Raw genomic sequence first — 25,536 nt, 5'->3', positions numbered from 1 at the left:
GTGGTCAGATCAGGGTTGACATTTACACAGCATCAGCATGGACGAGTTGATAGCTGAGTTCGTCCGGGTCCAACAAGCACAACAGGCGGTTCAGGAACGAAAGCTGGAGGAACAGCGATTACAAAACATCTGCCTCGTTGAGGAAATCAGGAAGCTGCAAGGAGGAGCGTCTCCTGAATCACATCCCAACCAATTTTTAATCAAGCTAATGGAAGACGATGACAGAAACATACCTCTGTACGTTTGAACGGACAGCGCTACGGGAAGGATGGCCAAGTCTGCTGGCCCCGTTCCTCTCTGGGAATGCCCAAAAGGCGTATTGGGACCTGAACGACGAACAGGCAGCTAACTACGACGGACTCAAACGGGAGATACTCCGCCGCTACGGGTACAGCCTGGCCCACAACAGTTCCACGACTTGAGGTTCGTACCCAACACATCCCCCCGAGCCCAGATGAGCGACCTACTGCGCGTTACCAAGGTGTGGCTCCTAACCGACGTATCCACCCTCTCCATCCTAGACAAAGTGGTCCTGGATCACTTCCTACGGGCACTAACCCACGACCCATACTTTGGAGGGCCTCCTGGAAGCAGTGGAGACGCATCAGAACACTCAGGCCCTGCTGAGTGGGAGCCAGGCCGAGTTGGCGACCCGTGCGAGGAGTCGGAAAGACAGCCCCACTGCTGTGGACCCCGAACCAACAATCGACAGGGCCAAAGGACGGAAAACCCCTGGAGAGACGGCTGGGATAGGGCCAACCCGCCACCGACGACCCCAGGTAGATGGAGACCAAAGGAGGTGTTTTTTTGAGTGTGGCGCCAGGGGACACATTGCCTGGAATTGCCCGGCTCGAGAGGAGTCTATGCCATCAGCAAGCCCCGGAGGTAAAGTGGGTTATGCAGTGAACTGTCACCTCCTGTTGGTCACACCACGAATCAACTGCACCCATGGTCCCGGTGAATGTTGACGGACACGACACGGAAGCTCTATTGGACTCCGGAAGTATGGTTACCCTCGTAACCAAGAGCCTGCTGAACCAGGAGACTGATCGTGGTAGGGAGATGTCCATTTCCTGTATTCAAGGGGACACAAAGTGGTATCCAATGTGTCCAACATCGTGACGCCACAAGGGAGTTGCCAGATGGGGACAATTCGGGACGGCCCAGTGGGAGGATCGTAACTTGAAAGCCGCCGCAGCCCAAGGGGTAGCGGTGGATGGACTGCTACGTCTGGGGGTGAGTGACTGGCGATACCTCCATTTCCAGATCAAGAATAACCTTTTGTATCAGGTTTCACGCCAACAGGGGGAACTTCGAGAAGTATTGTTGCTGCCCCAACGGTACGTGGGAACCGGTCTTCAGCTGGCCCACACCCACCTGTTGGGGGCACACCTGGGAATGGAGAAGACCCGGGAACGGATCGCTGCCCGGTTCCACTGGCCCGGGATGAGGAGGACCATGGAAGACTACTGTTGCAGCTGCCTGGAGTGTCAAATGACTGCCCCAAAGGCCCACTTCCGAAACCCACTGGTCCCAAGCAACAAGGACCTCGACCCAGTCCAGAAACAAGAGCTCAGGGAGCTTGTCGATCGGAACATGGCGGTGTTCTCCGAGAAGTCGGGCTGCACTACCCTCATTGAACACCACATCCGTACCCGGCCCGGGGAAATGGTACGAAAGAGGCCATATCTGATTCCAGAACCGCGAAGGAAGGTTTGTGAAACAAGAAGTGGAACCTATGCTGAGGAATGTGGGTCATTAAAAGAGTCTCAATGCATGGTGCAGCCCCATCATGTTGGTGCCCAAACTGGACGGTAGCCTCCACTTCTGTAATGATTTCCGGGGTGTGAACGACATAAGCTTATTCGACGCGGATACCCTATCGAGAAGGGAGACGTACGTCGCACTGATGACAGTCCCCTCCCCTCTCCGACAGAGCTAAAGGGGGGGGGGGGGGGCATACAGCAGGTCAGGGGCGAAGCATGGAAAGGCGGATACCCTATCGAGAAGGGAGTCATACGTCGCACTGATGACAGTCCCCTCCCCGACAGAGCTAAAGGGGGGGGCATACAGCAGGTCAGCCACCAGGGGGAGACTCATCGAGGCCTGGTGACAGATGGTGTATATCACGAGGCAATGGCTCCATCTGCTGGACGTGCCAGGTCTTGACGGGTTCTCCGGCCAGGACTAATTGGGGCTGATTGGGGTTGGTGAGTAATCAAGGGCTGATTGCTCACCAGCTGTGAGGCCCATAAAGCTGCCAGAAGGGCAGCACACAGGGAGAGTGGGGGAAGAAAGGACTCCCGTATAGTTGGGTACAGTTACAGAGGTAACAGGAGTGAGTGCAGTTTTGATCCTGTCAGGATACAGCAAAACCCGGAGCCCAGAAGACGGTATCCGAGAGAGGGTCTCATGGGGGAGACCTATCCTTTTCTTTTTTTGATTTATTATTTAAATAAACACCCTTGAAACCGAGCTAATCCTACTCTGTCCGTGTCTGATCTGTGTAAACGTCTTGACCAAACGACCTGGTCTGCCACACTACATAGTACACTACCTCTCTACCCTATATAGTGTACATAATGCAGTTCCTATGTTGTTACCTTCTTGATATAGTGAGGCAGGCTGGAGGCCAGCTCTGCTATCTTAGGAAAAACAGACATGTAGAATTTCTCTTCTTTGGGTGATTTCTAGAGAAGAGGGAAAGGAGAATATATGTAACAAAATAAAATATTAAAAAAATCACCTTTATTTAACTAGGTAGGCTAGTTGAGAACAAGTTCTCATTTACAACTGTGACCTGGCCAAGATAAAGCATAGCAGTGTGAACAGACAGCAACACAGAGTTACACATGGAGTAAACAATAAACAAGACAACACAATAAACAAGTAAATGACATAGTAGAAAAATGAAAGTCTATATACATTGTGTGCAAAAGGTATGAGGTAGGCAATAAATAGGCCATAGGTGTTGGCTTTGGGGATGATCAGTGAGATATACCTACTGGAACGTGTGCTACAGGTGGGTGTTGTTATCGTGACAAGTGAACTGAGATAAGGCGGAGTTTTACCTAGCATAGACTTAGATGACCTGGAGCCAGTGGGTCTGGCAACGAATATGTAGCAAGGGCCAGCCGACTAGAGCATACAGGACGCGGTGGTGGGTGGTATAAGGTGATTTGGTAACAAAACGGATGGCACTGTGATAGACTGCATCCAGTTTGCTGAGTAGAGTATTGGAAGCTATTTTGTAGATGACATCGTTGAAATCGAGGATCGGTAGGATAGTCAGTTTTACAAGGGTAAGTTTGGCAGCGTGAGTGAAGGAGGCTTTGTTGCGAAATAGAAAGCTGACTCTAGATTTGATTTTGGATTGGAGATGTTTAATATGACTCTGGAAGGAGAGTCTAACCAGACACCTAGGTACTTATAGAGATGTCCACATATTCAAGGTCGGAACCATCCAGGGTGGTGATGCTAGTCGGGCGGGCGGGTGCGGGCAGCGAACGGTTGAAAAGCATGCATTTGGTTTTACTAACGTTTAAGAGCAGTTGGAGGCCACGGAAGGAGTGTTGTATGGCATTGAAGCTTGTTTGGAGGTTACTTAGCACAGTGTCCAAGGAAGGGCCAGAAGTATACAGAATGGTGTCGTCTGCGTAGAGGTGGATCAGGGAATCGCCCGCAGCAAGAGCGACATCATTGATATACAGTGCCTTGCGAAAGTATTCGGCCCCCTTGAACTTTGCGACCTTTTGCCACATTTCAGGCTTCAAACATAAAGATATAAAACTGTATTTTTCTGTGAAGAATCAACAACAAGTGGGACACAATCATGAAGTGGAACGACATTTATTGGATATTTCAAACTTTTTTAACAAATCAAAAACTGAAAACTTGGGCGTGCAAAATTATTCAGCCCCCTTAAGTTAATACTTTGTAGCGCCACCTTTTGAAAAGCAGGCCCAAACCATGATGCTGCCACCACCATGTTTGACAGTGGGGATGGTGTGTACAGCTGTGTTGCTTTTACGCCAAACATAACGTTTTGCATTGTTGCCAAAAAGTTCAATTTTGGTTTCATCTGACCAGAGCACCTTCTTCCACATGTTTGGTGTGTCTCCCAGGTGGCTTGTGGCAAACTTTGTATGGATATTTTTAAGAAATGGCTTTCTTCTTGCCACTCTTCCATAAAGGCCAGATTTGTGCAATATACGACTGATTGTTGTCCTATGGACAGAGTCTCCCACCTCAGCTGTAGATCTCTGCAGTTCATCCAGAGTGATCATGGGCCTCTTGGCTGCATCTCTGATCAGTCTTCTCCTTGTATGAGCTGAAGGTTTAGAGGGACGGCCAGGTCTTGGTAGATTTGCAGTGGTCTGATACTCCTTCCATTTCAATATTATCGCTTGCACAGTGCTCCTTGGGATGTTTAAAGCTTGGGAAATCTTTTTGTATCCAAATCCGGCTTTAAACTTCTTCACAACAGTATCTCGGACCTGCCTGGTGTGTTCCTTGTTCTTCATGATGCTCTCTGCGCTTTTAACGGACCTCTGAGACTATCACAGTGCAGGTGCATTTATACGGAGACTTGATTACACACAGGTGGATTGTATTTATCATCATTAGTCATTTAGGTCAACATTGGATCATTCAGAGATCCTCACTGAACTTCTGGAGAGAGTTTGCTGCACTGAAAGTAAAGGGCCTAAATAATTTTGCACGCCCAATTTTTCAGTTTTTGATTTGTTAAAAAAGTTTGAAATATCCAATAAATGTCGTTCCACTTCATGATTGTGTCCCACTTGTTGTTGATTCTTCACAAAAAAATACAGTTTTATATCTTTATGTTTGAAGCCTGAAATGTGGCAAAAGGTCGCAAAGTTCAAGGGGGCCGAATACTTTCGCAAGGCACTGTATACAGAGAAAAGAGTCGGCCCGAGAATTGAACCCTGTGGTACCTCCATAGTGTCTGCCAGAGGTCCAGACAACATGCCCTCCGATTTGACACACTGAACTCTGTCTGCAAAGTAGTTGGTGAACAAGGCGAGGCAGTCATTAGAAAAACCAAGGCTATTGAGTTGCCGATAAGAAGACGGTGATTGTCAGAGTTGAAAGCCTTGGCCAGGTCAATGAAGACGGCTGCACAGTACTGTATTTTATCGATGGCGGTTATGATATCGTTTAGTACCTTGAGCGTGGCTGAGGTACTAACTTTACAGTGTCCCAAAACTTTTTGAAGTTAGAGCTACAGGATGCGAATTTCTGCTTTAAAAAGCTAGCCTTTGCTTTCCTGACTGACTGCGTGTATTGGTTCCTGATTTCCCTGAACAGTTGCATATCGCGGGGACTATTCCATGCTATTGCAGTCTGCCACAGGATGTTTTTGTGCTGGTCAAGGGCAGTCAGGTCTGGAATGAACCAAGGGCTTTATCTGTTATTAGTTCTGCATTTTTTTTAACGGGGCATGCTTATCTAAGCTGGTGAGGAAATTACTTTTAAAGAATGACCAGGCATCCTCGACTGACGGGATGAGGTCAATATCCTTCCAGGATACCCGGGTCAGGTCGATTAGAAAGGCCTGCTCGCAGAAGTGTTTTAGGGAGCGTTTGACAGTGATGAGGGGTGGTCGTTTGACCGCGGACCCATAGCGGATACAGGCAATGAGGCAGTGATCGCTGAGATCCTGATTGAAAACAGCAGAGGTGTATTTGGAGGGCAAGTTGACCATTCACAGTGAAGTGGTAACTGACCTGAACAAAGGTATGCAGGGCATCAAAGGACCATTGATCTTCATACTTTGGGTTGTATTTCTTTATGGCTTTCTAAGTGGAGAGAAACATGTAGATCATTGTTAAACAGTACTGGTCAAACATGCTAACCCCTACCTTAACTGTTACCCCAAACCCAGGTTAACCTGAGGAGGCATGTTAGGAAATGTTAGGATAATGGATTTGTGTTAGGAAATGTTAGGATAATGGAAGCGTGTTAGGAAATGTTAGGATAATGGAGGCGTGTTAGGAAATGTTAGGATAATGGAGGCGTGTTAGGAAATGTTAGGATAATGGAGGCGTGTTAGGAAATGTTAGGATAATGGAGGCGTGTTAGGAAATGTTAGGATAATGGAGGCGTGTGTGTCGTACCTCTACGTCACCCACTGATGCAGTGGTCTTCTTGGCCAGACTCTCCAGCTGTTTAGAGACCACCTCCCACCGACTTCGCTCAGAGCTGGTTACCTGGGAAAAGTCAATTAACCAAATTACCAATCAATAAATTAGCCAACAAACAAATAAATCAATGAACCAATCAACCAAATGTTCAATGAACCAATCAATTGACAAATAATGTATCGATCATCAGTAAATGAACGAATCAATGAACACACCCATCCAGTCTTGATGAGGCTTTCTGGTGAACAGGGCATCTTAACAAAGTCACTGTGCCACACATGACGTCCAGAATGAGGTTTTAATGTCATTTTATGGTGGAACTCATTCACCTGAATAGGGAGGTAGACAGAGACATGAATGATCTGTTAGAGACACTCTTTGTAGTAATTGTTTAGTGTAAACGTTCCAGTTCACTCTGTCACTTTAGATGCAAGCTTTTTTTATTGATCTGCACTGGTTTAATTATCTCTCTTACATCTATGAGGACGTTGTGAGTTCTGCTGAAGGACAGCTGCTCCAGCTCCACGTGACACTGAGGGACTTTCTTCAGCTTCTGAGAGCAGCACGACCTCTTCTCCTCCTCACCCCTCGCTCCCTCCGTGTCTCTTTTCCTTCCTCTATCCTTCCCGCTATTTGCGTCCCCTCCTCCACCCGCCTTTCCATCCCCCTCTTTCTCCCTTTCTCTCTCACTGTCTCTGTGCAGTGATTTGGTGACCGAAGTTTTGTCAATGTCGACCAGGTTTCCAACAGGGACCTCTCCGTTTGGGTTGCGTTTAACCCCCTGATCCCTGTTCTTGTTCTGCATGACGGCTTTCATTTGGAAACTGTTGTTACGATCGGCAATACCTGGAGATAGACAGAGAGACAGGAGTAGGCTTATACTGTCTGCTCCTGATGCTGGGTGATTTTTATCATATCAACATATACTGTAGGTTATATTAAATATACCTCACATGTGACCTATGATAAGACTATGTCATTTGTATGCAAAGTCTACTAAAATGTTTATCTGACTCATTATAAAATGAAAGGATTTACATACAAGGCATTCAAGGGGGGAGGAGACAGAGAGAGAGTGATAAGAGAGAGAGAGAGAGAGAGAGAGAGAGAGAGAGAGTGTGTATGTGTGTGTGTGTGTGTGACCACAGCTGGTCAGGAACAAAGATAAACACTGTATATATATATATATATATATATAATATGACATTTGTAATGTCTTTATTGTTTTGAAACTTCTGTATGTGTAATGTTTACTGTTCATTTTTATTGTTTATTTCACTTTATATATTCACTTTATATATTATCTACCTCACTTGCTTTGGCAATGTTAACACATGTTTCCCATGCCAATAAAGCCCTTGAATTGACAAATTGTAAAGGACAATGAATCTGAGACCATTTTATAACATCTGAGTTGTTTGGATTCAACATCTAAGTTGATGACCAATGGCATTACTGTAAGGTTAACCTCCAATCAGATATCAGACCTAAGACAACTGCACTTTCTCATAACCTCAAGATGTAGGGGTGCAGCAATAAAAAAAAAACAGCAAGAATTTATTTGTGCTGTTGCAATAAATAAACAAATTAAACCATTTTTCTGTCTCTATGCGTCACATCTGGACGAAAACTGGCACCATACCTACGGGGAAGCATGGTGGTGGCAGCATCACGCTGTGGGGATGTTTTTCAGAGGCAGGGACTGGGAGACTAGTCAGGATCAAGGGAAAGATTAACGGAGCAAAGTACAAAGCGATCTTGATCAAAACCTGATCCAGAGCGCTCAGGACCTCAGACTGGGGGCGAAGGTTAACCTTCCAACAGGACAACGACCCTAAGAACATAGCCACTCCTGCGTTGTCTAGGCTTCGGGACAAGTCTCAATGTCCTCGAGTGGCCCAGCCAAAGCCCGGACTTTGAACACGATCAAGCATCTCTGGAGAGACCGGAAAATAGCTGTGCAGCGACTCTCCCCATCCAACCTGACAGAGCTTGAGAGGATCTGCAGAGAAGAATGGGAGAAACTAACAATTCTATAAAACATTTTTTTCTTTGTCATTATGGGGTATTGTGTGTAGATTGATGAGGAAAACAAACAATTCAATCCATTTTAGAATAAGGATGTAACGTAACAAAATGAGGGAAAAGTCAAGGGGACTGAATACTTTCAGAATGCACCGTACCCCCCAACAAATTTATTCGCCTCACATTAGTCAAAAAAGTCTGTATTTTTAATATCCAGTCGAAATGATAGTTCCTCAGTATTTGAAAAATCTTTACAACACTCCCGGCCTCGATAATCACCAAGCCTCGGTGTGATAGAGCAAAATATCACGATCTGATATCCATATATCCAGTGGAAACGTCATAAAAACAGCTTTCTGTCCCAAGCTCACTGACACAGGAAACTTTGAGGGCCCGGAATAGCCTAGTTGATATAATGTGATGATTTGATACAATGTTGAACTTCACTAGCAATAGCTCAAGACAAAACAGATCGAAAGGGAGGCAGACAGGCAGAGAAGAGAGATGAATGTATCATATTTTCTACTGTTTTTGTCTGTTTTAGGCCTTTTACTTATTTGATGATGGAAGTTATAGGCATACTGCTGCAATGGCCTTCTATGCTTTCATTTCTTTAGCCACTAATGGACCACAATGTATCAATGTGTCCATATGACAGAGGCAAATGCTCTTGATGAATTTTAACTTTTAGATTTTTATCATTTTACTTCAGATTTTTATAATTAACCACGAGACAATGACTTTGAAAAACTAAAACGTTGTTGAAATTACTGTTCCACGAAAATGGACCATTTAGTTTGTTTGTCTTTGAAATAACACCAAAATGAACGCAGACAAATCTATATAATCATGTTGTCACATTGACACTTTGATAAATATAACCATCAGAAGATGGCACTCAGCTCCGTGTAACGCTTATCAGTCAAATGGTCTAATACACTTGATGAAATTAAATAGAACATTAGTTTCAATTTCTCAATTTTCTCATTCAAATTGAATAATAGAAAACTGTTGAAAATTTTTGAATTTTTCAACCCATTAAAATTGAGATTTTATAATGTTTTTCCAATTTTAGAATTTACCTTTATTTGTTCGAAAATTAAAAATGAAATATTGGTGTGGCTGGGAAAACGGTTATTTCTTAAATCTGTGGATCAATTGGACGCTACCACTTCAGTGCTGGTGAGATTAGCCTTGCCTACACTATAAAGTGGTAAATTAATGCGGCACACACACACTGTCACGTTCGTTGTAACGAGGAGACCAAGGCGCAGCGTGACTAGAATACATTCCTCTTTATTAAAGGAAGAACACTTAAACAAAACAAACGTGAAGCTATAACCACTGGTGCTGACACAGGCAACTATACATAGACAATAACCCACCAAATACCCAAGGAATATGGCTACCTAAATATGGTCCCCAATCAGAGACAACAATAAACAGCTGCCTCTGATTGAGAACCAATCTAGGCAACCATAGACATAAAAACACCTAGACTAGAAACAACCCCATAAACATACAAAAACCCTAGACAGGACAAAAACACATATCACCCTCGTCACACCCTGACCTAACCAAAATCAGTGGTGGGCCGTCAGGGCCAGCAAGGCCTTCTCTGCTGGCCTAAACATCATCAGAATATATATATTTTTAAAATATATAATACAAATATGTATTAAATTATTCCCCAGAGTAAGAGTTACACTCTTCATTTCATAGCTTTCCTCTTGGTTGCACTGCTTCCAGCCCCAGGTTGTGATTTGGAGGGCTGGTCTTTATGTTAGATCTTTTATCCAATCATATTCAGCCATCATGTGTTGCCAGGGGTCTAAAATCTGCCCTCAAGCCTTCAGAATCAACAGTGCGGAGCTTCAAATCAAATCAAATTTGATTTGTCACATACACATGGTTAGCAGATGTTAATGCGAGTGTAGCGAAATGCTTGTGCTTCTAGTTCCGACAATGCAGTAATAACCAACAAGTAATCTAGCTAACAATTCCATAACTACTACCTTATACACACAAGTGTAAGGGGATAAAGAATATGTACATAAAGATATATGAATGAGTGATGGTACAGAGCGGCATAGGCAAGATACAGTAGATGGTATTGAGTACAGTATATACATATGAGATGAGTATGTAAACAAAGTGGCATAGTTAAAGTGGCTAGTGATACATGTATTACATAAAGATGCAGTAGATGATATAGAGTACAGTATATACGTATACATATGAGATTAATAATGTAGGGTATGTAAACATTATATTAGGTAGCATTGTTTAAAATGGCTAGTGATATATTTTACATCATTTCCCATCAATTCCCATTATTAAAGTGGCTGGAGTTGAGTCAGTGTGTTGGCAGCAGCCACTCAATGTTAGTGGTGGCTGTTTAACAGTCTGATGGCCTTGAGATAGAAGTTGTTTTTCAGTCTCTCGGTCCCAGCTTTGATGCACCTGTACTGACCTCGCCTTCTGGATGATAGCGGGGTGAACAGGCAGTGGCTCGGGTGGTTGTTGTCCTTGATGATCTTTATGGCCTTCCTGTGACATCGGGTGGTGTAGGTGTCCTGGAGGGCAGGTAGTTTGCCCCCGGTGATGCGTTGTGCAGAACTCACTACCCTCTGGAGAGCCTTACGGTTGTGGGCGGAGCAGTTGCCGTATCAGGCGGTGATACAGCCCGACAGGATGCTCTCGATTGTGCATCTGTAGAAGTTTGTCAGTGCTTTTGGTGACCAGCCGAATTTCTTCAGTCTCCTGAGGTTGAAGAGGCGCTGCTGCGCCTTCTTCACGATGCTGTCTGTGTGGGTGGACCAATTCAGTTTGTCTGTGATGTGTACGCCGAGGAACTTAAAACTTACTACCCTCTCCACTACTGTTCCATCGATGTGGATAGGGGGGTGTTCCCTCTGCTGTTTCCTGAAGTCCACAATCATCTCCTTAGTTTTGTTGACGTTGAGTGTGAGGTTATTTTCCTGACACCACACTCCGAGGGCCTTCCTCCCTGTAGGCCGTCTCGTCGTTGTTGGTAATCAAGCCTACCACTGTTGTGTCGTCCGCAAACTTGATGATTGAGTTGGAGGCGTGCGTGGCCACGCAGTCGTGGGTGAACAGGGAGTACAGGAGAGGGCTCAGAACGCACCCTTGTGGGGCCCCAGTGTTGAGGATCAGCGGGGTGGAGATGCTGTTGCCTACCCTCACCACCTGGGGGCGGCCCGTCAGGAAGTCCAGTACCCAGTTGCACAGGGCGGGGTCGAGACCCAGGGTCTCGAGCTTGATGACGAGCTCGGAGGGCACTATGGTGTTAAATGCCGAGCTGTAGTCGATGAACAGCATTCTCACATAGGTATTCCTCTTGTCCAGATGGGTTAGGGCAGTGTGCAGTGTGGTTGAGATTGCATCGTCTGTGGACCTATTTGGGCGGTAAGCAAATTGGAGTGGGTCTAAGGTGTCAGGTAGGGTGGAGGTGATATGGTCCTTGACTAGTCTCTCAAAGCACTTCATGATGACGGAAGTGAGTGCTACGGGGCGGTAGTCGTTTAGCTCAGTTACCTTAGCTTTCTTGGGAACAGGAACAATGGTGGCCCTCTTAAAGCATGTGGGAACAACAGACTGGGATAGGGATTGATTGAATATGTCCGTAAACACACCAGCCAGCTGGTCTGCGCATGCTCTGAGCGCGCGGCTGGGGATGCCGTCTGGGCCTGCAGCCTTGCGAGGGTTGACACGTTTAAATGTTTTCCTCACGTTGGCTGCAGTGAAGGAGAGTCCGCATGTTTTGGTTGCGGGCCGTGTCAGTGGCACTGTATTGTCCTCAAAGCGGGCAAAAAAGTTATTTAGTCTGCCTGGGAGCAAGACATCCTGGTCCGTGACGGGGCTGGTTTTCTTTTTGTAATCCGTGATTGACTGTAGACCCTGCCACATACCTCTTGTGTCTGAGCCGTTGAATTGAGATTCTACTTTGTCTCTATACTGACGCTTAGCTTGTTTGATTGCCTTGCGGAGGGAATAGCTACACTGTTTGTATTCGGTCATGTTTCCGGTCACCTTGCCCTGATTAAAAGCAGTGGTTTGCGCTTTCAGTTTCACGCGAATGCTGCCATCAATCCACGGTTTCTGGTTTGGGAATGTTTTAATCGTTGCTATGGGAACGACATCTTCAAGGCACGTTCTAATGAACTCGTTCACAGAATCAGCGTATTCGTCAATGTTGTTGTTTGATGCAATACGAAACATATCCTAGTCCACGTGATGGAAGCAGTCTTGGAGTGTGGAATCAGATTGGTCGGACCAGCGTTGAACAGACCTCAGCGCGGGAGCTTCTTGTTTTAGTTTCTGTCTGTAGGCAGGGATCAACAAAATGGAGTCGTGGTCAGCTTTTCCGAAAGGAGAACGGGGCAGGGCCTTATACGCGTCGCGGAAGTTAAAATAGCAATGATCCAAGGTTTTTCAAGCCCTGGTTGCGCAATCGATATGCTGATACAATTTAGGGAGTCTTGTTTTCAGATTAGCCTTGTTAAAATCCCCAGCTACAATGAATGCAGCCTCAGGATATATGGATTCCAGTTTGCAAAGAGTCAAATAAAGTTTGTTCAGAGCCATCGATGTGTCTGCTTGGGGGGGAATATATACGGCTGTGATTATAATCGAAGAGAATTCCCTTGGTAGATAATGCGGTCAACATTTGATTGTGAGGAATTCTAAATCAGGTGAACAGAAGGACTTGAGTTCCTGTATGTTGTTGTGGCCACACCACGTCTTGTTAACCATGAAGCATACGCCCCCGTCCCTCTTCTTACCAGAAAGATGTTTGTTTCTGTCGGCGCGATGCGTGGAGAAACCAGCTGGCTGCACAGACTCCGATAGCGTCTCTCCAGTGAGCCATGTTTCCGTGAAGGAAAGAACGTTACAGTCTCTGATGTCTCTCTGGAATGCTACCCTTGCTCGGATTTCATCAACCTTGTTGTCAAGAGACTGGACATTGGCGAGAAGAATGCTAGGGAGTGGTGCACGATGTGCCCGTCTCTGGAGTCTGACCAGAAGACCGCTTCGTTTCCCCCTTTTACGAAGTCGTTTTTTTGGGTCGCCGGCTGGGATCCATTCCGTTGTCCTGGGTGAAAGGCAGAACACAGGATCCGCTTCGCGAAAGTCATATTCTTGGTCGTACTGATGGTGAGTTGACGCTGCTCTTATACTCAGTAGTTCTTCTCGACTGTATGTAATGAAACCTAAGATGACCTGGGGTACCAATGTAAGAAATAACACGTAAAAAAACAAAAAACTCAGAATGTAGCTTAAAGTGAATGGAAATGAAAATGAAAATTTAGTGTCAACCAATCAGCTTTAGAGTTGGCTATTGTACGCCTGCTAGCTGGCTCCAGTGTTACACAGGAGCCAGCTAGCAGGCGTAGTGCGTGCACATCTTTTGATTGGATTACCAATATTGAGAGGCAAGTCCTATGGGCAGGTCTATGCAGAACCTCAGAACTAGGAAACTGAATTTGATAAACAAATTAATTTGCGTACTACTAAGCTGTTTTTTCAACCCACAATGGCGGAAGGAGGAGAAGATATCGATTTGGTCGAGGATATAATTATAACGCCATTCTCAAGACGAACTTTTCAAGAAAAGTTAGACATTGTAAGGAGAGGTCGCCCGACGCCGACGCTACAAAGCCTGTCACAGGCGGGAAAGGGGTTCGTTCGCCACTTTCAAAGTTCCAACTACGAGCGCTATCAATGGCTCACAGGCTCCGAGAAACACTGCAAACTGTACTGCTGGGAATGCCTATTATTTGCAAGTGATCGATTTGGTGTTTGGAGCCACACTGGCTTTGCAAACTTGAGTTGTCTAACCAAGGCAGCAACGAGACACCAAAGTATGGCTGGCCACTTACAAGCAATGGTGCTTTTGAAAACTTTTGGGGACACCCGAGTGGATCTACAGCTCAACGAACAAGCGCGCAGGGCAACGGAGCTGCACAATGAAAAGGTGAAGAAAAATAGGTAAATATTGAAAAGACTCATTGATTGTGTCATGTTTTTGGGTAAACAGGAACTGTATTTTTTTGGGGGGGACTTAAAGCTCAAAGTTTGTGGACCAGAAATGGATAGAAGAAGAATATTAATATAACTCTGTTGCACTCGACTATGTTCTTGCCTATTAGTTGAACTGTACTGTATTGTACTCTTCCCCTGCAATTCTCTGAATAAAAATGTCAATTTCAAGGTGACTCAACGCCTGGTTATACTGCGTTTCTGTCTAAATGTATAGTGTCTAGAGCCATGGCATCATAATGGTGGTAATAAGAGGTGGATTAATTCGGGTGGGAATGTGTAGGACCTCACTGAAGGCCCAGGCACCAGGCCCACCACTGACCAAAATAATAAAGAAAACAAAGAATACTAAGGTCAGGTTGTGACACATGTAACGGATGTGAAACGGCTAGCTTAGTTAGCGGTGGTTTGTGCTAAATAGCGTTTCAATCGGTGACGTCACTTGCTCTGAGACCTTGAAGTAGTAGTTCCCCTTGCTCTGCAAGGGCCGCGGCTTTTGTGGAGCGATGCTTCGTGGGTGACTGTTGTTGATGTGTGCAGAGGGTCCCTGGTTCGCGCCCGGGTATGGGCGAGGGGACGGTCTAAAGATATACTGTTACACACACACACACACACACACACACAGGGGCGGATTGGCTGATCAGTTTTTACCCGGATGGGCCGGTCTAACTTGTTTTTTTGTGTGCAAATGATCAAGGAAAACAATTATTTACAAGCAAACAAAAACTGCTACTGTGTATTCATGTTTTACTCAATAATAAAGCTGTAAATGACAGATTCTAACTCTGACTTATTTCTACCTAAGGGATGCTGAAACCTGGGATGACTCATGACTGACTTGGAGGTGAAGGCTAAAAACAAAATCCTCAAAGAGCCTATTCCAGAAATCAAGTGATTACAATGTCTTCTTTTGTGCATTTATTTTCATTCTGATGTGTGTATATCACTTCTAAACCTAAACCTGTTTCTGAGAATCACACCACTTCCTGCTTTCTGCCCACACAGAGAGGGAGTTTCCATGACGCTCTGCAGCGCTGCAGTGCATTGTGGTCTCATGGCCTACACTCAGATGGAACCATTATATATGTTGGTTCATCTGGGTGAGATCTTATTTTTCCACTCTGAGAAAAAGGAAATTGTGTGTAGGCTACATTTACAACAGTTCAAAACTTTGAGTTGATGTCTGAAATCATGCATGCAAGTTTAACATTATCCTGCTAAGAATATCTTAATCACTGGTATAAGTTATGAATGTTCCTTTTTGCTAAATATGTTAATGGTCTGAGGGGGTGAGCAAAGTAACAACAGTGTGGTGGTTAGTGTATCACATTGCTGCCTGTATCTCTAAAGTCATGCACACTTCATCTCATAGAGGAGTGTGGGTGGTGGATGTTAATTTAGTGGCAGGGGTGGATTGGCCATTTGGCATTTTGGGCATGTTTTTGCACAAAAATATCATTATCTGGCTAATACTGGGGGCTACAAGGAAATAAATGGGCTGGTGTGAGGGGCCTTGAGGAAAAACATGGCCCAGTGTGTTAGAAATGCTAGGGTTGATTTCTGGTCACAGTCCGCACTTACACACACACACACACAGAAACACAAGGTATCTCCGAAGCAATGCTATACCATTCTAACGGCCATCGTGCGTTGTCAGGACACTGAATGGGGTTAACTCTCTTGGTACGGTCACTGACTGTGAAGAGACACGGAGTTGCGTACATCAGTTGCTGTCAGACTGCCCTTCGCTACAATGTTATCTTCAAACCCCTGCGTATGCCAACACCGCGCATATAGAAAGTCTAACAGCTACGCCTAGCCTATAAGTCGAAATGGAAGGTAAACTTACAAATCTGTGCGTAATGGCATTGTGTTTTATGTAAACATCCAATGAAGTAGCCTCATAGGCTTGTTATCTGGTGAATGTAGCCTAATGCACAGATTGTGCCGAGATCTATTGCGTGTCCCTGTCGACTCACGAGTTGCCCCCCGAACCCCTGTGATGAACATCTTGGGGCAGGGGTTCAGGTAAAGCAGCGTCTGAGACAGCAATGTTACGGTCCATTGTTATAACCTGTTAAAGGTCGAGACACTAGCTTCTGTATGGTGAACAAGTAGCCTAAGTTAGCGGTATAACTGAGATAAATGCATTGCCTATAATGGAGACGATGCTCCTGATTTGGGATAACCTATGCTAGGCTACCAACCAAGTGATGTCAGATCAGTGATTATTTCTATAGCCTATGATCATTGATCTAATATACACTGTGTATACAAAAGTATGTCGACACCCCTTCAATTTAGTGGATTTGGCTATTTTAAGCCACACCCATTGCTGACAGGTGTATAAAATCAAGCACATTGAAATCACGCAAACAGCCATGCAATCTCAATAGCCAAACATTGGCAGTAGAATGGCCTTACTGAAGAGTGACTTTCAACGTGGCACCGTCATAGGATGTCATCTTTCCAACAAGCCAGTTGGTCAATTTTCTGCCCTGCTAGTGCTGTTATTGTAAAGTGGAAACATCTAGGCCACACAAGCTCATACAATGGGACCACCGAGTGCTGAATCGCGTAAAAATTGTCTGTCCATGCAACACTCACTACCGAGTTCCAAACTGCCTCTGGAAGCAATGCCAGCACAATAACTGTTCGACGGGAGCTTCACGAAATGGGTTTCCATGGCAGCCGCACACAAGCCTAAGATCACCATGCGCAATGCCAAGCATCAGCTGGAGTGGTGTAAAGCTCGCCACCATTGGACTCTGGAGCAGTGGAAAAGCGTTCTCTGGAGTGATGAATCACGCTTCACCATCTGGCAGTCGAATCAGAGTTTGGCGGATGCCAGGAGAACACTACCTGCCGAATGCATAGTGCCAACTTTGTTTGGAGGAGGAGGAATAATGGTCTGGGTCTGATTTTCATTGTTCGGGGTAGGCTTCTTAGTTCCAGTGAAGGGAAATCTTAAAACTACAGCATACAATGACATTCTAGACGATTCTGTGCTTCCAACTTTGTGGCAACAGTTTCTGTAAGGCACTTTCCTATTTCAGCATGACAATACCCCTGCGCACAATGCGAGGTCCATACAGAAATGGTTTGTTGAGATTAGTGTGAAAGAACTTGACTGGCCTGCACAGAGCCCTGACCTCAACCCCACTGAACACACTTGGAATGAATTGGAACTCCGACTGTGAGCCAGGCCTAATCGCCCAACATTGGTGCCCAACTTCACTAATGCTCTTGTTGCTGAATGGAAGCAAGTTCCCGCAGCAATGTTCCAACATCTAGTGGAAAGCCTTCCCAGAAGAGTGGAGACTGTTTTAGTAGCAACTCCATAATAATGCCCATGATTTTGGAATGAGATACTAAAAGAGCAGGTGTCCACATAATAATTGATCTAAATACAAAAAGTTTTTCAAGAAACTGAGAATCCATCCATGAATATATTCAAACAGCACCTAAATTACATTGCTTTGCAGGAGTGGTCCTTGAGTTGCCTCTCGTCCCACAGACACGTTTGCATAAAATCCCTCCCACAGTCATTGGATAGGCCTATAGACCTATAATGCCGTTAAACTATAGTCTCATTTAATTTCACTTGCCCACTGCAACCTACTGTTAGCGTACAGGTTATGGGTTCTCAATATAGTGGGCCAGTGTAGGTTTGTAATGGGCAGCAAAATAGCAGTTGTAGCAAATTTGGAAGGCAGTTCGACATAGCAACATATCTCAAGATAATTTGTTTCATTGGGTGCGCTCATGTACTATTTACAGTCGTTAGAATAGTTGCCATAAGGGGGAAATACTACTGTTAGTAAAGCACCATGGTCGTTAAGTTGCCATTACACAAAGATTATTGACACCCCCTATTCTGAACGTTCCTTTCGTCACATAGGCCAAGATGTTAAGACTTCTAAACTACTGTAGGCTACGAAAGGTGTTTGCTACACAGCCACTTCAGAGGGCAGAATGATAGGGACTCAATCCCAGGTCTCTTCTCAGTCAGTGACAGAGCTACGAGTTTCTTCATCAGGTTGTGCTCATAACGCACCATGGCCATTAGAAGAGTGTATGCCTATAGTCTGAAGTTGTATGTATGTATGTATGTATGTGTGTGTGTTTGCGCACAGTGACGGCCTGTTATATGTGCCCAACTTCGCCTCTAAAGGGCCGAAGTCCGTGAATCGTAGCACTCGCTTTCCCGTCTGCTCTGGTATGTGTGTGTGTGTGTGTGTGTGTTGGTTCTTTATTTATTTTCCCCCACAAATTATATCCTGTCTCATCCAACGGGCTCGGGACAAGAAGATCGAGTCATGCGTCCTCTGAAACATAACAAACAGCGCTTCTTAACACCTGCCCGCTTAACCCGGAAGCCAATGTGTCAAGAGTAAAAGGACCGATCGGACCATACACAACCAATTATAATTTTGGATGAATATAGGGTCTCGCCCTGTGCACTGTAGTAGCCTAGTGGCGTCCACTAGAACCATGTATTTGACAATCACCCAGTTTTCCTAACAGCACCAATATTTTTACTTTCCCTTTTCAAACGACAAGGTCAATTACAACATTGAAAATGTTTAACTCCGTTTCTATTATTCAAATTGAACAATCCTATTTGATAATTGGATTAATAAACGTTACACGCACCGGGGATACATTGTGTAGGTGGGCTACTCACTTAAATGATGCCCGAATCCGCAGCTAATTTCTGAAGAGCAAAAATATGTGCTTTTCCATCTAGAACTCTTCGCGAAGTTCCAGCAATTCTGAAAATGAAAGTGAAACGTAGACTAGGTACATTTTCAAGCACGTCGACTGTGCATATGACGTAACGCCATACGTGCGTGTTTTTATGAAGTGAAGTCAACGTTGTTCTTAGGGCAGAAATAATCTGATTGGTTTAGGGAAGAACAAATCCGATTGGTTTCTAAAAGGTCAATGGTCAGAGTTTAACAGTTGCACAACTTTTGGAAACATGGAATAGGTTTGAACTCAGAATAGCTACAGAATTAGCTACTCATATTGAATTAGTGAATGGAGCTAGCTAGCAAATATACAAGAAAGTCAGCTAACATTTGTTTTATTGAAATGTTAAGTTGAATAAGCACACAAACGAGGACAGAAATGTAAATTGCTAAGATAAACAGAGCTAGTTGATTTGCAGATCTCTTACTAAATGTTGAGTCATAGAATAAAGCTAGCTAGCTAGGTCTCAAATATACCATTAAGTAATCGCCCACTTCATCAGTATTTTGTGGAATAAGCTAAATAAACAAAACAAATGGAATGAACTAGCCCTGGGTTCCCGAAATGTAAAATGCTAAACTAAACTGGACTAGCTGGTTAAGTAGATAATGTTGAATCATAAAAAAGAGCTAGACAATTTTTCTGGTTTATATCACTTATTTAACGAACAGATTTACTAGCAGATTTGTCACCTAACTTGCTAGCGATTTCTATTTCATAATTCAATTTAAGGAAATAGCTCTCTGCTCAGCTAAGCTGCATTTAGCGTAGCATTTTATGTTTCTGCCCCCAGTGAAGCATAACAGTCCATTGAAATGTTTAAGTTTATTCAACTAAATATTCTGATAAATTAAATGGAAGCAGATTAACTGATATTTGCGATCTAGCTAGCTAGCTCTATTCTATGACTCAACATTAGTAATTATCATATTATCGGTATATTCAACAGCGTTATCTTGTGATCAAGCCATCAATGCATTTCAATGAAAATACTACTACTATCAGCTTTTTGATAAGCGGTTTAGCAAAAAAAATATGTCCTATATTATCGGTATATGGGCTCCCAAGTGGCGCAGCTGTCTAAGGCACTGCATCTCAGTGCAAGAGGTCCCTGCATCTACAGTCCTTGGTTCGGTTTCAAACTGTATCACATCCGTCCGTGATTGGGAGTTCCATATGGTGGCGCACAATTGGTCCGGGTTTGGCCGGGATAAGCCGTCATTGTAAATAAGAATTTGTTTGTAATTGACTTGCCTAGTTAAATAAAGGTTACATTTAAAAAAATAAAAACATGGTCCCCCAGTTATTCGCCATCTTACTATTTTGTTCAATTACAAGATATATGTTTAATTTTGTTAAAAAAGAGACACCAGCCTCGTATCCGAAGTGTTTACTAGATAGTTGACTAGTTGGCTAGCCTTCCAGTAAAAACAAAATACTTGAATGTCAACTTTTCATTGCGTAGCCCGGTATGCCCTCCTGTACTCTTAAAAATAATTCATCATTAAATCATCTTCTTCAGTGTTGTAACCAAATACTGTCTCATTATTTGTTTTACAGATTCATCTTTTGTTTTGAGAAAGTAGATAACAGTTTAATACTCACATATGAGTTTGAATAATTTAGGTAAAAAGTTGGATATTAAATTATATGGATGTATGTATGTATGTATGTATGTATGTATGTATGTATGTATGTATGTATGTGTGTGTGTGTATATATATATATAACTTTTTTGAAAACTCTCAAAACATAACTTAATTTACATAAACTGCAATGAAAATTGGTGGTCAGCTAGCTAGAAAGGTGTATTTAGTTGCAAAACATACCGTTATTTTCCAGGCCATTTAAATGTTGAGCTCAAAGTGATTTAATCCTCCAACCGCTAGAGAGTGCCCGATGTTGGGGGAAAATTAGCTAGCTATCTGTCCATCCCCATTTTCTTAAATTCATATAGTTGATTAAATGTAACATTTCAATTAAGAAAATGTTAGCTGACTTGTAGATTTGACAACTAGCTACCTAGCTAGCTCTATTTATTAATTTGAGGTTGCTAAATGCATAGCTAGCTAGCTTGCTCTGATTAATTATTCTTTGCTTCAAGTCAGGCGACTAGTTGTATTTTAGCGATATTGTCACACTTATCTGTGACACAATAATGATTTCAAAACATTACAACTTGTATGTCAAAGTTTAATTAACAAGATTCTGAGTTCATACCTCCGCTTGTTTTTAAAAGTTGTGCATCTGTTAAACTCCGCCCATTTACCTTTTAGAAACCAATCAGATAATTTCTGCCTTTAGAACAAAGTTGACTACACTCAATCGACTAAACTAGCTAGTTATTTTATTCGCACATTTTATAATTTGTCATTGCATATTCAGCACGAAATAAAGCAGGTATTTGTGCAAATTCGCTATGTGGAAGAGTAACTGTCAAGACCACCCTTGAACACAAGGTGGCGGTGATAGACAGTGTAATCCAGGGGCTCTGGTGTCGTCAAATTTATGCACTGTCTCCTCATACTCCACTAATTCCCTAATCTGATCTGGAAACACAGAATAAGAGGCAAAAATAGGATGGACTATTAAAACACACCATCGGTCTGTTATCAATATGTTTCTGGACAGATGGAGGGGTTGGAGTTGTTTGTGTGTTCGTGCATGACATGCCTGTGGACCTGTATGTGTACATGCCTGTGTGTGTCAGTGGAGGCTGCTGAGGGGAGGACAGCTCCTAATAATGTCTGGAATGAAGTCAATGGAGTGGTTTCAACCACATGGAAACCACATCTTTGATTTGCCTGATACCATTCCATTGACTCCATTCCAGCCATTATTATGAGCTGTCCTCCCCTCAGCAGCCTCCACTGTTGTGAATAGTCAGGGCACACAGACACAGGTATGTGGGGCTGTGAGGATTATGGAATTTTGTGTAACAGTTAATTGTCATGCAAATAGACTTGGTTATTGTCAAAATTGTTTTAAAATGTTTTGAGCTAGTAATGCATCATAATGCATTTTTGAAAATTAGCAATGACATACCTAATGAATAGAGCACAGCTTTGGGAACACCCCTGTCTCAAAAATGAATGGTTCTGAGGCGTCAATACAGACCCGGGTTCGATCCCGGCCTGTGTCACAACCGGCCGCGACCTGGAGTACCATAGGACGGTGTACAATTGGCCCAGCGTCATCCGAGTTAGAGGATTGGCTGGGGGGGCTTTACTTGGCTCATTGCGCTCTAGTGACTCCTTGTGGCGGACCGTGCGACTGCAGGCTAACTTCGATAGTTAGATAAACGATGTTTCCTCCTACACATTGGTGCAGCTGGCTTCCAGGTTAAGAGGGCAGTTGTTAAAAAGCGCGGGTTGGCGGGTCATGTGTTGAAGGACGCATGACTCGGCCTTCGCTTCTCCCGAGCCCGTTTGGGGAGTTGCAGCGATGAGACAAGATTGTAATGGGATCGCATTTGGATATCAAGAAATTGGGAGAAAAAGGGGGTAAAATACACACAAAAAAAATGGTTCTGACCATTTTAACTTTTGGAAATTAAGCTTCTCCTCCCGTTCTACTCGTCAAATGACTACCAAATGTACCCATTTCCTGTAAACATTTAAAACTGCTATAGGGTAAAACTATATCTACTTGAATACAAAGTTGTATCCCACCTACTCCTAAAATGAATATTAAGATGATTATCTTTTTTTTGTTGTTCACGATTTTTGTCTTTAATTGTTGGATACACGACAATACAATAACTGTGCCAGTCCCAGTCACTAGGCTGTGTGAGTGTGAGGGGTAGAGAGGCAGATGGCAACTGTATCAGTTTGCCTTAGGCATGTGGTCTGCAAATATGAGAGGGAAAACCAGGGACTACACATTGCTAGAGATTGTATGAGCAGTATGTGTCTGAGTCATTACATGGATAAGTTGTGTGTGTGTGTGTGTGTGTGTGCGTGTGTGTGTGTGTGTGTGTGTGTGTGTGTGTGTGTGTGTGTGTGTGTGTGTGTGTGTGTGTGTGTGTGTGTGTGTGTGTGTGTGTATGTGTGTGTGTGTGTAGGACTACTGTATTTGGCTGAGCGAGGGTGGAGACCCTTGTTCACTCTTCCTGCCTGTGTGTGTGTTATTGTGGGTCAGCCATTTCTGTGGAATGTTCCGCCCCTGGCCAGAGAGAAGTCACCACAATGGAATGCACTGAGAAAACAGAAAAACAAAACACTGACCAAGAAAGGCCAGAAAATGAAGAAAGGCTACCTTGCATGTGTGGGTAAGCACACACACCTGTGTCTGTGTGTGTGTCTAGCGTCTCTAAAATAATGTAAAAGAGTGTAAGAGACAGAAGGTCAGCACAGGAGAGGGAGAAATAGAAAGAGAGAGAGAGAGAAAGAAAGGAAAAAGCTTCCATTCCCTTTGTCTCCATCATCAGCTGCAGCAATAGCAGTGCAGAGACAGACATAATCACATGCAGACACTTCACACACTCTCTCTCCTCTCTCTCTCCCCCTCCCTCTTTCTTTTACTCTCTTTCTCTCCTTCTTGTCTCTCTCTTTCTCTTCTCTCTCCTCCCTCTCTTATTTCTCTCCCTCCGTCTCTTCTGAGAGATTAGCTGGAGGTCATATTGCTGCAATAGTGATCCTCCTGTCTCAACCACACACACACACACACACACACACACACACACACACACACACACACACACACACACACACACACACACACACACACACACACACACACACACACACACACACACACACACACACACACACACACACACACACACACAAATATCAGATCAATACTGAAGCACCATTTGACCCTGTGCCCTGTAAGCGTGTGTGTGTGTGTACGTGCTTGAGTGTGTGTGCGTTCACTCTGTGTGCTAGTATGTGGAGTGGGAGTCAGGAAGAGTCGGTTGTTAAATGACTGCAGTGAATTGGAATGGTGGGGAGTTGGTGAGTGTGTGTGTGTTCGCGCTGCGGCAGGTCGTGGGGGGAGGGGGCATAGGACGGGGTGGAGAGGAAGGAATTGAGGGAGGAGGAGGGTGAAGAGGAGGCGGTGGGGGGAAGAGGGAAGAGGAGGAGTAGGAGGGAGAGGAGGAGGGGACACTGGGTAGAGGAGAGAAAGATGAAGAACAGGAGAGGATCTCTACCTGTTTCCAGGGCAACGGAAAACTGCAGGTCGGAGTGTTTTCTCCACGCTACGCTGCCCTCTAGCAGAATACTGCAGACACCTCTGCACACACACTGCAGACACCTATAAACACACACACACACAACTCAGACTTACCTCAGTGCATACTGAGCAATGTGTCCTTGCTTCTGAATCTCTGCTAGTGATGGGCTATGAACAGCTCTGTACCTAACACTGAATAACTGTGTTTTACATCAGGTCAGGACTTAATGTACAAGGTGAGTGTGTGTGTGTGTGTGTATTTGTGTCTGCCCCCCCACACTCACACACATGCACACATAAACCAGCTGTAGTTTTTGACCACTTCATGTATATTAATCATCTATAAGGTGTCTGTAAACAGAGTAGTAACTGTGTATTCAGTCTTGTGTGACTGTCTGATCAGACACTATGGTCTGCCAACACTGGCTTTGTCGTCCCACACACACACACACACACACACACACACACACACACACACACACACACACACACACACACACACACACACACACACACACACACACACACACACACACACACACACACACACACGTTCCCTTGTGTATTGCTCTGACCTGACATCAGGAGAGGGCAGCTCTGTTCAGCCGTAGTCAACAACACTCTTCATCTATTGTTCTCCTCACCACCCTCTCCCTCCAGCTCTGCCTCTCCACCCACCTCTCTGTCGTTCCCCACTGCAGCCCCCTCTCTCCCCCTCGATTTACCCCTCCTACCCCCTCTTTTCATCCCACCTCCCTCCCTCTCCACCCCCTCTGTCCTTTGATTTCTCCCTCCCATCCCCTCTCTTCACTCCCCTCTTTCCCTGTCAACCTCCTTTCTCCCTCTGCACCCCCTCTTTCCCTCTACACCCCCTATCTTCCACCCTACAACCTCTCTCCCACTGCACCCCTCTCTTCCCCCTCTCCCATCTGGCTAATTCACATGATACAGTATGTGATTGCCCTAGGGTAGAACATACCAACCGCACTAGATCAAGGGAAGGCACAGAAAGGAAGGAAATCTTTTTAGTTTCCATCTTGACACACACTTTAGAACCTGTCTTCACTACTACAGCAGTGTTCCTTAAACCAATCCTCAGGAACTCCCAGTTGTTTCACATACCTGTTACATTTCACCACTAGCACGACTGATTCAGCTAATTAAGGGCCTGCTGATTAGCTCATTCACGCTAGTAAAACCAAATGCATGCTTTTCAACCGTTCGCTGCCCGCACCCGCCCGACCGACTAGCATCACTACTCTGGACAGTTCTGACTTAGAATATGTGGACAACTACACATACCTAGGTGTCTGGCTAGACTGTAAACTCTCCTTCCAGACTCACATTA

At 44.4% G+C, this 25,536-nt stretch overlaps 1 protein-coding gene across 4 annotated transcripts in view; it reads right to left on the bottom strand.

Moving 5' to 3' along the window:
* The window catches only part of LOC139408452 (poly (ADP-ribose) glycohydrolase, like), a 34,932-nt gene extending 15,843 nt beyond the window's left edge, over nucleotides 1-19,089 (bottom strand). Inside the window, exons 1-7 of one of the 4 annotated variants that reach the window (XM_071152367.1) lie at nucleotides 18,943-19,089; nucleotides 7,810-8,169; nucleotides 6,643-7,013; nucleotides 6,383-6,496; nucleotides 6,141-6,233; nucleotides 5,751-5,822; nucleotides 2,604-2,690 (exon numbers count right to left, since the gene is read on the bottom strand). In XM_071152367.1, coding sequence (XP_071008468.1) covers nucleotides 2,604-2,690; nucleotides 5,751-5,822; nucleotides 6,141-6,233; nucleotides 6,383-6,496; nucleotides 6,643-7,013; nucleotides 7,810-8,011 — 939 coding nt within the window. In that variant the 5' untranslated portion in view covers nucleotides 8,012-8,169; nucleotides 18,943-19,089. Of the gene's footprint in view, nucleotides 1-2,603; nucleotides 2,691-5,750; nucleotides 5,823-6,140; nucleotides 6,234-6,382; nucleotides 6,497-6,642; nucleotides 7,014-7,809; nucleotides 8,192-18,942 lie in introns of all 4 variants that reach the window. The other 3 variants (XM_071152366.1, XM_071152368.1, XM_071152369.1) reach the window with 3 other exon arrangements.
* Nucleotides 19,090-25,536: the final 6,447 nt, after the last annotated feature.

The sequence above is a fragment of the Oncorhynchus clarkii genome, chromosome 5 (assembly GCF_045791955.1).
Source record: "Oncorhynchus clarkii lewisi isolate Uvic-CL-2024 chromosome 5, UVic_Ocla_1.0, whole genome shotgun sequence".
Classification (NCBI taxonomy): domain Eukaryota; kingdom Metazoa; phylum Chordata; class Actinopteri; order Salmoniformes; family Salmonidae; genus Oncorhynchus; species Oncorhynchus clarkii.
The sequence above is the reverse complement of the archived record's forward strand: the minus strand, read 5'-3'. Positions and strand labels throughout refer to the sequence as shown.